General features: G+C 32.0%; 3 protein-coding genes across 8 annotated transcripts in view; 1 reads left to right on the forward strand and 2 right to left on the reverse strand.

Annotated features, from left to right (window-relative positions):
• LOC126915281 (uncharacterized) overlaps positions 1 to 7,067 on the reverse strand; it is a 51,626-nt gene extending 44,559 nt beyond the window's left edge. For 2 of the 5 annotated variants that reach the window (XM_050719828.1, XM_050719825.1), the window contains exon 1: positions 6,749 to 7,066. The gene's annotated coding sequence lies outside the window, so the exon portion shown is untranslated. Of the gene's footprint in view, positions 1 to 6,748 lie in introns of all 5 variants that reach the window. The other 3 variants (XM_050719829.1, XM_050719827.1, XM_050719830.1) reach the window with 2 other exon arrangements.
• Positions 7,068 to 7,792: 725 nt separating this feature from the next.
• Positions 7,793 to 9,755, forward strand: LOC126915290 (EARP-interacting protein homolog). The gene is made up of 6 exons (XM_050719850.1): positions 7,793 to 7,989; positions 8,192 to 8,417; positions 8,503 to 8,723; positions 8,786 to 8,967; positions 9,061 to 9,357; positions 9,434 to 9,755. Exons 1-6 carry the CDS (start codon positions 7,948 to 7,950, stop codon positions 9,594 to 9,596), a joined length of 1,131 nt encoding a protein of 376 aa, XP_050575807.1. The 5' UTR covers positions 7,793 to 7,947; the 3' UTR covers positions 9,597 to 9,755.
• Positions 8,982 to 10,812, reverse strand: LOC126915297 (RNA-binding protein pno1). Of its 2 annotated transcripts, XM_050719868.1 has the most exons (4): positions 10,604 to 10,812; positions 10,396 to 10,485; positions 9,772 to 10,313; positions 8,982 to 9,618 (listed from the first exon to the last, which is right to left on the reverse strand). In XM_050719868.1, exons 1-3 carry the CDS (start codon positions 10,703 to 10,705, stop codon positions 9,786 to 9,788), a joined length of 720 nt encoding a protein of 239 aa, XP_050575825.1. In that variant the 5' UTR covers positions 10,706 to 10,812; the 3' UTR covers positions 8,982 to 9,618; positions 9,772 to 9,785. The 2 variants fall into 2 exon arrangements, with proteins under 2 accessions (XP_050575825.1, XP_050575824.1); XM_050719867.1 differs by lacking the exon at positions 8,982 to 9,618 and having other exon boundaries at positions 9,646 to 10,313.
• Between the last annotated feature and the right edge of the window lie 755 nt (positions 10,813 to 11,567).

Raw genomic sequence — 11,567 nt, forward strand, 5'->3', positions numbered from 1 at the left:
ACTGGCTTTATAGTTTGAACGCGAAATAGCTTCTCATCGTCAATATAAACGAAATTTCAATTTTCCTGCTTTTCTATATTTTTTATAAAAATATAAACTTATATAGATTCTACGTCGATATTAACTTTTGACGTCACTTTTGAACATTTATATTTGTCGACGTTTGTTTTGCGTATTTTCGACTTTGATTTGTTGTGACTGATGGCCGTTTATTATTGTTGATTTACCATCGTGGATGATAAAACATGGACGATCGTGTTAGCCTTTTGAATACTACGATAAATTCGGATACGCATGTATAGATTTTTGACAATAATTTTTAACATTTTTATCCGCAGAATTTTAGGTATTTTCAGCTGTAATTGCAGAACTGTTAAATACTGTACCAATATCAGTTATAAATAACAGGCAAAACTCAGGCAGAGAATGCAAGAATTATACGGTTCTCTTGAAAGTTCGTTCCGATTTTTAAGGAAAATTCAAACGTGGCACATTTAAGCATCAATATACTTTTATTGAATTATTTTTTCCCCGCACAGTCGTTCTCCATCCTTCATGCGTTTGAATATTTCATCCTTCCAGAACCTCTCAGGTTTCTTGGCGAAAAACTTTTTAATATGATTTTTTACGTCGGCCAAAGAGTTAAAGCTTTTTCCATAAGGGAATTTTGTAACGACCTAAATAGGTGAAAATCTGAGGACACAATGTCTGATGAATACGGTGGGATTAGATCCATCCCGAGCAAGCTCCAACAACCTTTGTCAAATGGTCAAAGAATATGAAGCCGATATATTGTCCTGATAAAACACGACGCCCTTCCAATTCGCCAGTTCTGGACCTTTTCTGTTCAATTACTGTCTTTAATTCGTCTAATTGCGAGCAATACTTTTCCGAATTTATCGTCTGGTTATTTGGTAGAAGCTCACAATACAGGATTCCTTTCTAATTCCACCAGAGCATGACTTTCTTCGGTTGAAAACCGGCTTTTGGGGCGGCTAAAGGTGATTCATTCTGCTTTCCCCAATTTCTTTTCCGCTCAACATTATTATAAATAATCCATTTTTCATCCCTCGTCACTATTTGCCTCAAAAATCGTGTCTCCTCGTTGCATTTATAGAGTCACAAATAGAAATGCGATCCATCAGATTTTTTGCGTTAAATCCTGAGGAACCCATACATCAAAACGTTTTATATAGCCAAGCTTCGCTAAATGCTCGTAAATGGTGGATTTTGATATTTTGAACATTTCTGCTAATTCACGTGTCGTAACGCGTGGGTTATTCTCGATCCGTGTTTTGATCTGATCTTCATCAGTGGTGGCGGCCCTACCCGGACGTTCTTGATCTTCAAGGTTGAAATCACCAGCTTTAAACTTAGCAAATCACTTCCGCACAGGTCTTTCAACTATAGCACCATCACCATAAACAGCGCATATCTCGTTTGTTGCTTGTGTAGTATTTTTGCCTTTCCGGTAAAAGAAAGCTATCAAATGCCTATAATGCACTTTGTTTCCTTCCATATTCAAGAGCGTATAAAACTAATAAAAATTAATGTATCCCAACTAAACTTTTTTCTAGAGATGCCTGAAATATCACCTTTTAGAACATATACACGTGCCATTTGTTTTTAATCATTCTAATATATTCAGATCCGTCCTAATGCCATCTAAAATCGGCTCGAACTTTCCAGACAATCCAACATTTTCGTTATTTTATGTATATTCATGTTTTGTAAAATTTAAAATTTATGCTTCTAAATATTCTAAGTATTATTAACAAACACTTTTGATCATCTCTGTTTTTCGATATCAAGTGATTTTATCCGATATATTTATTGTAGTGAAATTAAATAACATCTTTTACCATCACTATAGTCATTCAAAATACAAACAACAACATATTTCAATAGCCACATAATTATCAGACTGTCCAACTTTTCATTGCCGATAAAAAGTTTCGTTTTCACTTTTGTGTAATACGTACAAACAACAAAAGTACCCAGCCCTTGTTTCGTTATTATCAATAGTATCATTCCCCTAGCGTACATTATATCTACAGACGTATCATCGATAAACATATCTATGTATTGACTAATTTCACGCGACGACAATCGTATACGTTACAAAAAACCTTTTATCAAAAATCTATCTTGCTCTACCTGACCACTTATCACGCTCCAGATTCATTACACTTTCCGCACAGTTCATCAAACCTACCCTTATCTTGCATATCTGAATGCCCATAAAACGCCCGCATTCCACCCATTATCGGGCGAAATATATCGCTTCCGTTCAGCCTATCAGTCACGTTTTAACCGACTTAATGGCGAATGAATAAATAAGTCGTTCATAAATGCGTTACTCATCGAACCAAAGTTGAATAGGAAAAAAAATGAAAGACAAAAAATTTTAAAAGAGAAACAGGAGGAAGAAAGAATAGAAACATCAGTCGAATGCTACTACAGAGCTGCGTTATATCATTGTGATATCGCGCCATGCGGAAGATAGACGACACGAGAGAAGGGAGATAACACGGTCTAACCCGGCAGAAAAGAAATAATTTTTTATCTAACAAGTTCGTGACTATCATCCAGGCTCTAGGCGGAAAAAGAAAGAAGAAAGAAAAGAGGAGACAGAGAAAGAGGTGATAGGTGGGTTGTGTGCTTAGTTGGAAAGTAAATGCACTTTTTGCTGCGTTAACTGCACTTCGGCGTTCTACCGACTCGTACGGGCCGCGATAAGCGAAAGAATTTTCTGCACGCGACCATGCCACAGTATTGATTAAAACGAAACTTGAGGTGTACGGTTCGTCGTTGTTATATACCCGCTTCTCCGTTAAAACGCGAGAAAAAATAACGCTTCGACGCGTTGTTCGTCAGCGTTCACGAATTTGGTTATTCAGCAATAAGCGTTAGTTTCTTCTACGTTAGTTTTCTCTGTGTGTGAGTTTGGCTGATTGAAACAAAAAAAATCCTTCTTTTTAAGAAAAAAGTTGTAGTACTAGTTTTTTCATGTAAATTGCAATTGACAATCGTTTAACTTTTAGGTTTTATTACAAGAATTACGATTTGTTTCAGCTTTAAATCAATTTTCTTTGGTAACAAATAATAAAAACAAATAATTTTGTATAATTAGACAGTCTTGAATTCACATGAGATATATTTATCAGTGCTGCATCGTTTCCTTCTACACGAAGATATCTTCTCTATCCAGTTTCGATGAAAATCTCACATATCAGAACTTTGTTCAAACGACCTAACTTTGTCCCAAGTTTTGTTTCAAAACTCCATTCACAAGAATGGTATTCAAAGAGCAAAGTAAAGAACCGTTTGCAAGAAATAAAATTCACAAAATTCATTTCCCTATGAAGTAGCGATATACAAGAAACCTATTCTAATTAATACCTAGATATATTCTACTAAAAAGCAAGAATACCTATCTCAAAACAATAATATCATTAATTTAAATTTATACATTAAGGTTCTTGAATTTCATGTTCCCGCCTTGTCCTAATTTCAACAAGCAGAAGAAATAATATTTAGAAAAAAACTTTGACATCAAATTGAAATGCGAAATTATATACACATATCAACAATGATCCTTTCGTTTTTCCTTCGAACATGAACATGAACTTTCTCAACAAAAGTAAAACAGAACTGAATCAAGAATGGTTCAAAGAACGTAGTAAAGTTGAAACATACACGAATCAAATAATATCAACTTTTATACGAGCCTTTAAAGTGGCTAACTCCATATCCTGATTTTTTTGAAATTTTAATGTCAAAGCACTTGATTGATGTTTGCCTTATATAATTTCATCAATTTTCTCTACCCTTTGTTTCGTGAAGTTAATCGATCTGGCTCATATATAACAGCTCATATATTCATATATCGTATGACATTCGTTCAAGTATGTACTCGATAACTCCTCTAAATCCTCGCAGTCCAAATACGCCAGAAAGCATGTTTCGGCTGGCTCAAAGTCTAGAATCGTGTTCGAACGACATTTTCAGGGACTCCCAAGTGCCTTCGTGGTTGCCCTTGAAATGTACCACGAAAACGACGTCACGGTGGCAGTTCCGGAAACTGGTACACAGTCGCAGTTGTCGAGATGCGACCGCGAATCATTTTCGATCTGAGAGAAGAGAGGAGCGCAAAAAAGAGGAGGAACGAGCGACCGTCTTTTTCAAGGGGAGAAGAAACGAAGCGTTTGTTCGCGCCCAGGCTACAGGATGTCATCTGTTGAACAACTGATATACGGTCAAACACTTGCGCGATGGTATATACACAATACACAGTATGCATGGCGGTTGCCGCCAGTGCGTCTCGAGTCTTGAGTGATCGATCTCACGTGGAAGCGGACTGCCATGTCGGCATCGAGCTGACCGACGCGGCGGCAACGAGGTCGACCAAGAGGACGAAAACATCCCAACCGATCAATTAACCCAAGAGACCGAGTCCAAACGGTCTGCGGACGCTCTCGAACGAGAGAAAACCGACGGTGGCAGCCGGCGAGCCGGATAGCAGTTCGTTTTCACGCACTGAACGGTCGAACGACGTAACGCGCGACGATGCCGTTGCTCCTCTTCTTTTTCTTCCTCTTTTTCTTCTTCTTTCTCCTCCTCCTCTTCGTCTTCCTCTCTCTTGCTTTTCAAGCGACCGAAGAATACGCGCCGGCAATCGGACAGCCGACTTTAAAGATGCAAGAAGTTCCTCGATGGACGTGCGAGTTTAACGATCGTTCGCTCGATCACGATCAAGCATTCTTTCAATGAAAATTTTTGATCGCCTCACTAGAATAAGTATGGAGACGATGAACCAGTTGTTCGAAGATTTGAGTACGTTTAATCGTTAGTCGTAATAAGATCGGAGAATGTAGCGGGTGAGAATTGTACAGTAATCTTCTGATATGATTTTATCATTCAAATTATGATTTATACTGTATCGATGTAAGATATAGTATCACTGTATAGTAGATTAGATGTTATAACGGGAAACATTATACGTATGTATAATGCTTTTTCTAAGTAGTATATCTTTAAATTTTTCCGTCGTAATTGTGTTTTACTAGACATATAGCGAAATATAGTAGCTGTGATATGTAAATATAGTACGTAGTAATAATCTTCTAGTACAGTTTTATCGTTCAAATGGCCATGGTTTATTATGTACATAATGGAGTACTGTAACTGCAATATGTAAATATAGTAAATAGTAAATATAGTAGTAACCTGGTATAGTCATTGAAATGATTGTTATATCTTACTATACCGAAGTAAGATATGATTGCATAGTAAACTGAGTGTTACATGATCATTGAAAAACTATCTATACTGTAGTATAAAGTATGCCCTTTTCATTTTTTTGTAGTTTCCTATGATTTCTACTGTGTTTTACTATGTGTATAATGAAGCGTAGTAACTGCAATGTGTAAATGTAGTATGTATTATACATCAGGCTATATATCACTATAATGTAATACTGTAGCAATACAGTATTATGCATTATTATAGTATCATAAAAGTTTGCAATGCTAATATATAATCACTTATTTCACAGTCTACAGTTTACCATATTCACTGTAGAATTTACCTACTATAATAACTGTTGCTAGATTAACTCACAAAACACTGTAATAATGTATTTAACTTATTTAATAATATATTTAAACATTCACAACACTGACCAACTCTTTCTTCTACTGTTAAGCAATTACTGAGCAAAAAGTGCAACTTTTTTGAACGATTCTACCTAAGATTTCTTATATTCTTGTTTTACTTTCCGTGTTAACGATATTCTGCAATTTTTAATTTCCTCCTTTGACACAAAATACATAAAGACAAAATTCTAAAACTAATAGAAAAGTATCAAAAAATTTTTCGATGTTCATATCATACGCGGAAAACGCATATTTATGTTCTAAAAAATAGCCCTCTAAGAACGATATAAATAACATAATACTTTAAACAAATACGGTAATAAATACGTAATAAATACGAAAGTCATAATAAACACGTAATAAATATGGAAATCATAACAAATACGTAATAAAGTTACAGTATGATGTTTACAGAAATGAAAGTTTGAAAGTTTTAATGATTATTCCTTTCATTGTACATATAATATCACGTATTTTTATATAGAATAGAAGTGTATGTATCAAACATTACAGCAACTATTATTAATGCACCAAGTTTTGTATAATTCGACAATACGCATAAATATTAATTTTCTGTCAAAAAATCTTTGTAAAGTACAAAATAAATATATATATTTACCAATTTTACATTGTACTTACTTAATTATTTTTGCTACAAAAGTACGAAATAATTTCCATAAAAGTAAACTTTGCAATATTACATATATACCCACATTACACCACAGTATTCTTTTCATCGTTTCAAGTTTCAATTAGACTAAAATCATTCACTTGAAGAGGAGAAACGATAACAAAAACCGTAATCTTAAAACTAGCAAACTTCGAATCGCGTGAATAAAAAAGCCATGAAAACGCTGGAACTATTAAATCTGACTTTTCGTAGAATCAACAGCAAATACTGCCAAAAACAATATTTTTATTTTTCAATTTTACTTTCACCTAAATCTGGTAACGTGATACAAGTAGTTTTGCCAGAAGAAAAAAAATACACACATCTCGCTGTTTTATCATAATAATACTCAAAGTGCGTGTTGAAGTATGAGAGTGTCAATTGAAAGAAAGTAGAAATAATGCGACAAACGATTACTTACAGTTGATGTTGCCGGGTCAGCATGATTTTTTCAAAGAAATAAAAGCAGATACGTGCATTTATACGAAGAGACAATACAAATGCACACGTTTGTGCACGATCATTCAAAATTAATCACTTATTTAACAAAAGTCTATGAGACAAACCAGTCTGGAATTATATCGGCACCACACTTGAATCGTATATGAGCGCGCACTTTGCGACTTTCGTATGTGAGCACAGCGAATCCCGATAATCGTTCACGTTCGTAACACTACTCCGTTTGACATAATTTATCTGGTGACCCCACGGCTGGTTACCCGTCGACCGACGCAAAGCAACGCAGGAGCTGCCGAGTGGTGGGGATACGACAGTGGTAACGGAAACATATAGATATCCTCGGAGTTCGCTAGTTTTGTGCCATGATTTTGTGGCGCCTCTGTATATCATGTTCCGATCACGTTCCAACACGTTCCGATCTTTTGGCGCGTTTGTTCAATTTTACTTCTTACATGCTTTTGTTTTATATCTTCATTTATTACATTATTACATTACATATACTACATTTCAATTTTCTATTATAAATAAACAAAATTCTTTATAAAAATACGTATAAGATTCTTTCATATATAATACTCACCTACATTCTATCACGAAGTTTGCGTTATATACATATTCAATCCTAAATGCATCATTTTAATATAAAAATCTAATGTTTAATTAAAAGAAATTTTTAATGTAAAGAATTTTATCGTATTCTGTCTAAATAGTATCAATCTTTCAATCTAGAACATTTCTTCACACAATTATATTTCATCGAGTACATGATACATTTACAAAATTGAATCGTTATATACATACATCGAAATAATCGAATAGTAGTTAAATTGTTAAATAATTTCGGACATTTTTTAATTGTTTTTCTGCTAGTATTGAGTATGTAGAATCATCGAAAATTTTTTATTCTCATAATGTTGCATGTTTAATCACGAAATTTAATAACATTTATTTCTAGTCTAGTACCTTCTAGCAGCTTTTAGTTATCACTTATTACTTACTTCACAGCCTTCGCTTTTAAATAAGTGCATCTATAGATTTGTTGCATATCGCATATCTCTAGCATCGTTGCTACAAGTTGTGTTGACAGATTATATGTTTATGTTACAGCTTTGTTAATAAAACAATTTTGTTCAATTTTCTGTAAAATAAACTTAATTAAAAATGGAAAATGATAATCCTGTAATATATGGCCTTGAATTCCAAGTATGCAATTCAGAATACGGAAAATCTTAAGTTACAAACATTTGCAAATACTTCTCTTAATCATACATTTTTACAGACAATAATATAAATATAATATACAGAACATATATCTTATCATTCATTTTCATAAAGATTTATAATAATTTAATGTAAAGCACTAACCATTATTTCTATTGGTATTCATAATACCTTTGCTTTATAGACAAGAGCATTGTCGGCTCAAACAGCAGAAACGGATATTGTCAGATTTTTAGTTGGAACACAATCATTGAAATTTAATAACAATCAAGTTCATTTAGTAGAACTTAATGAAGAAACAGGCAGCTTAAAGACTCAAATATTTCATCATCCTGTTGGAGAAATTTGGTCCTTACAAGCTTCTCCTACGGAGCCCAATATATTTATTACTTGTTATAATGCTTTAAATGGTAATTATGAGTAAAGCTATTTTTCCTTTTTGGACATTAAAATAACAAATCTTAATTATACTTTAAAAAAATATGTTTTCTTCAGATGATGGTTCTTGTCAAATGAAAGGAGCTCTTTGGAAATTGCCAGAACTAAAAGAATATACAAATAATATTGAAAGTCTTAAAAACTTAGCAGACATTGATACTACACCATATGGTACAGACCTTAAAACCATTGCTTATCATCCTATGGATTCAACAAAAGCTGTTTCAGTTGTAGATAATAAATTTATATTGTGGGATCTAGCTGAGAATGGCCCACAGGTAAAAATAAATTTCCAAGTTATTTACCAACAGATGTATCTTTTATTTGTTACTTTATTTAGGTTACTACTTCTGGCACTTTAGCTAGTAAAGGTCAACCACGTTTTACAAATGGAAAGTGGAATCCTCATAATGGTTGCAATCAATTTGTTACACTGAATGAAAATAATGTACGTGGTTGGGACTTTAGAAATCCTGCTGAAGCAACCTGGACGATTTTATCTGCTCATTCTCAAATAATTAGGTATTAAATAAAAATTTGATTATTTATTTTTATTCATAATTTTTATAATTTTATTAAATACAGATTTTAATGTAATGTTACTCTTATATTTAGAGATTTAGATTTTAACGTGAATCGTCAGTATATTTTATCAACATGTGGAGATGATGGATATATGAAATTTTGGGATATTCGGTCACCCACAGAACCTATATTGTCCCGTATGGAACATTCACATTGGGTGTGGAGTGTTCGAATCAACCGTTTTCACGATCAATTAGTTTTAACTTCAAGTAGTGATTCAAGAGTAATATTATGCAGTATTGCATCAATATCTTCAGAACCTTTTGGACATATAGTAACTCCTGAAGATGATAGTACACAAAATGATTACAATTGCAAGAAAAACAAGTAATAATTGATAATTAAAATGTGGTGTAATTAAAATTATCAAAATATATAAAACCAAATTATATATCATTTCTAGGCTTGAAGATGGGGTTGTTGGTAGATATGAAGAACATGAAGATAGTGTTTATGCAGTTGAATGGTCATCTGCTGACCCTTGGACATTTGCATCATTGAGTTATGATGGTAGATTAGTTCTTAATAAAGTCCCCAGAAAATATAAATATCAAATACTTCTTTAAGTGAATTTTAATTTCTGTAAATCTATTAAGATAAATAATTTTTCATATATTTCTGTATAAAATTTATATCGAATTTTATTTAAAGAATCATATAAAGAGTACAATTTCCCTCACAAAATTTTTGTAAAGGTTTAATACAAATACAGTAAATATTAATTATTAATTTAATACTAACTTGTAATATTTATTTTATAACCGATCTGAAACTCTACTTGCTACATTTCTGAGTTGTCCATAAACCTTTGATGGTGGACTACCCAAGATTAAATTACATATAGCCCTTCTTGCTAATTGTATATTTTGAAAAGAACCAAGTATATGAATTTTACTATCTGCTAATACAATTCTAGTCTTTGTTACATTTTCTATTGTAAACTTTGTTCTTCCACCCTTTCCAGCTAATCTCCCAATTGCTCTAGAAAGATGGTCACCTTTCAAAGGCTTTACATCTTGAATTTCAAATGTTTCTACAAATAAACCATCTAAACGTAACAAAGCCAAAGCATCTTCCACATCAAAACCACAAATAAATGCTTTTACAAAATCAGCTCCTTTTTGTAAATTAGCAATATCAGGAGTTTCTGGAGCTGTCCGTAATTCTATATTTCGGGTTTTCAAATTAAATCTTATTTGTAATTGTAAATGTTCAACAATGGGTGTAAATATTTTCATCCAATTTTCTTTTAACGGAGTATACCTATGAGCAGGTACAGATATCTGAAAATATTTTATTTTGCTTTAGTAATAGTACACAAATTAATTAATAAAGTTCAATTATTAGCAAAATTAAATTTTTCACCTTTCTTTGTTCACCGTCTTGCATAATTTTAGCCCTTTTTGAGGTTACATGCGACTTCGCTTTTTCTTCTGTACCACTAATTGGTTCGACCTAAAAAAGAACATATAATACAAAAAAAAAAAGAAAATATAAAAATACTAAGTAAAAATAATTAAATATTACAATAAATAATAAAATTATATTTTTAGAACTTAACCTTAATACTTACTTCCATACGACTTTCATCCGCATGTCGCTTTCTTCTCTCTTTCGGTTTAGTGAATTCATTTGTTTCTGAATTATTCTTTATTTGTGCTTTATCTATACTCATTTTTTAAAATTACTTAGTTACTAAAATATAAAATATGTGACTATTATTCGTTAGGACACTAGGTGAATATATATCCTATGTCACGTGGTCAATTGGCATGTATATATAGTTACAGTAGTATGTATACGTCAATTTTCTTTGCAATCATACACACATTCATAAATGCATATAAAAGATATTTTAGGTATCTGTTTATAATACTTTTTTCTTTAAAGCACAACGAGATATTCGTCGAACACAATGCATATTTAAAAAATATAAAAACTTTTATATCGTAAAAACTATTATCGGTTATACGTATTTTCGATATTATTCAATTTTTTAATTTTGATGAGTTTTTATGTATTATACTTTTTTTATATTGTATACATATATATATATATTATAATTTGGGCTGTATAAAATACGATAATAATGAATTTTCCATTCATAAGAAGATAGAAATATGTATTATTAATACTATAATTTAATTCTTGTACATTAATGTAAGAGGTCACAGCTGGTCATAGTAATACTCATGACAAAAAGGTTTCTAGAATTAATTAACAAGAATAAAAAATATAGGTAACATTGAAATATTATACAGCATTCGATAAAAGCAATATGAAGGAAGGTTTTGTTTGTTATTGAAAAAGAAAAACTTATTATAACTATCCTTAGAAACAATTTTAAACAATTATTTGTAATGAATTTTCAAACTTGATGGAAAGTGAATATAACTTTTAAGTATTTTTATTTTGATAAATATTAGTTATTACTTCTATAATATTTCACTAATTATAGTATTCCCTTGAAAATAATAATTAGTCTTACTTACAAATACGTCATTGTTTGTATATAAGAGACATGACCCCGTGTAATT

Source organism: Bombus affinis, chromosome 4 (genome assembly GCF_024516045.1).
Source record: "Bombus affinis isolate iyBomAffi1 chromosome 4, iyBomAffi1.2, whole genome shotgun sequence".
NCBI classification, from domain to species: Eukaryota; Metazoa; Arthropoda; class Insecta; order Hymenoptera; family Apidae; genus Bombus; species Bombus affinis.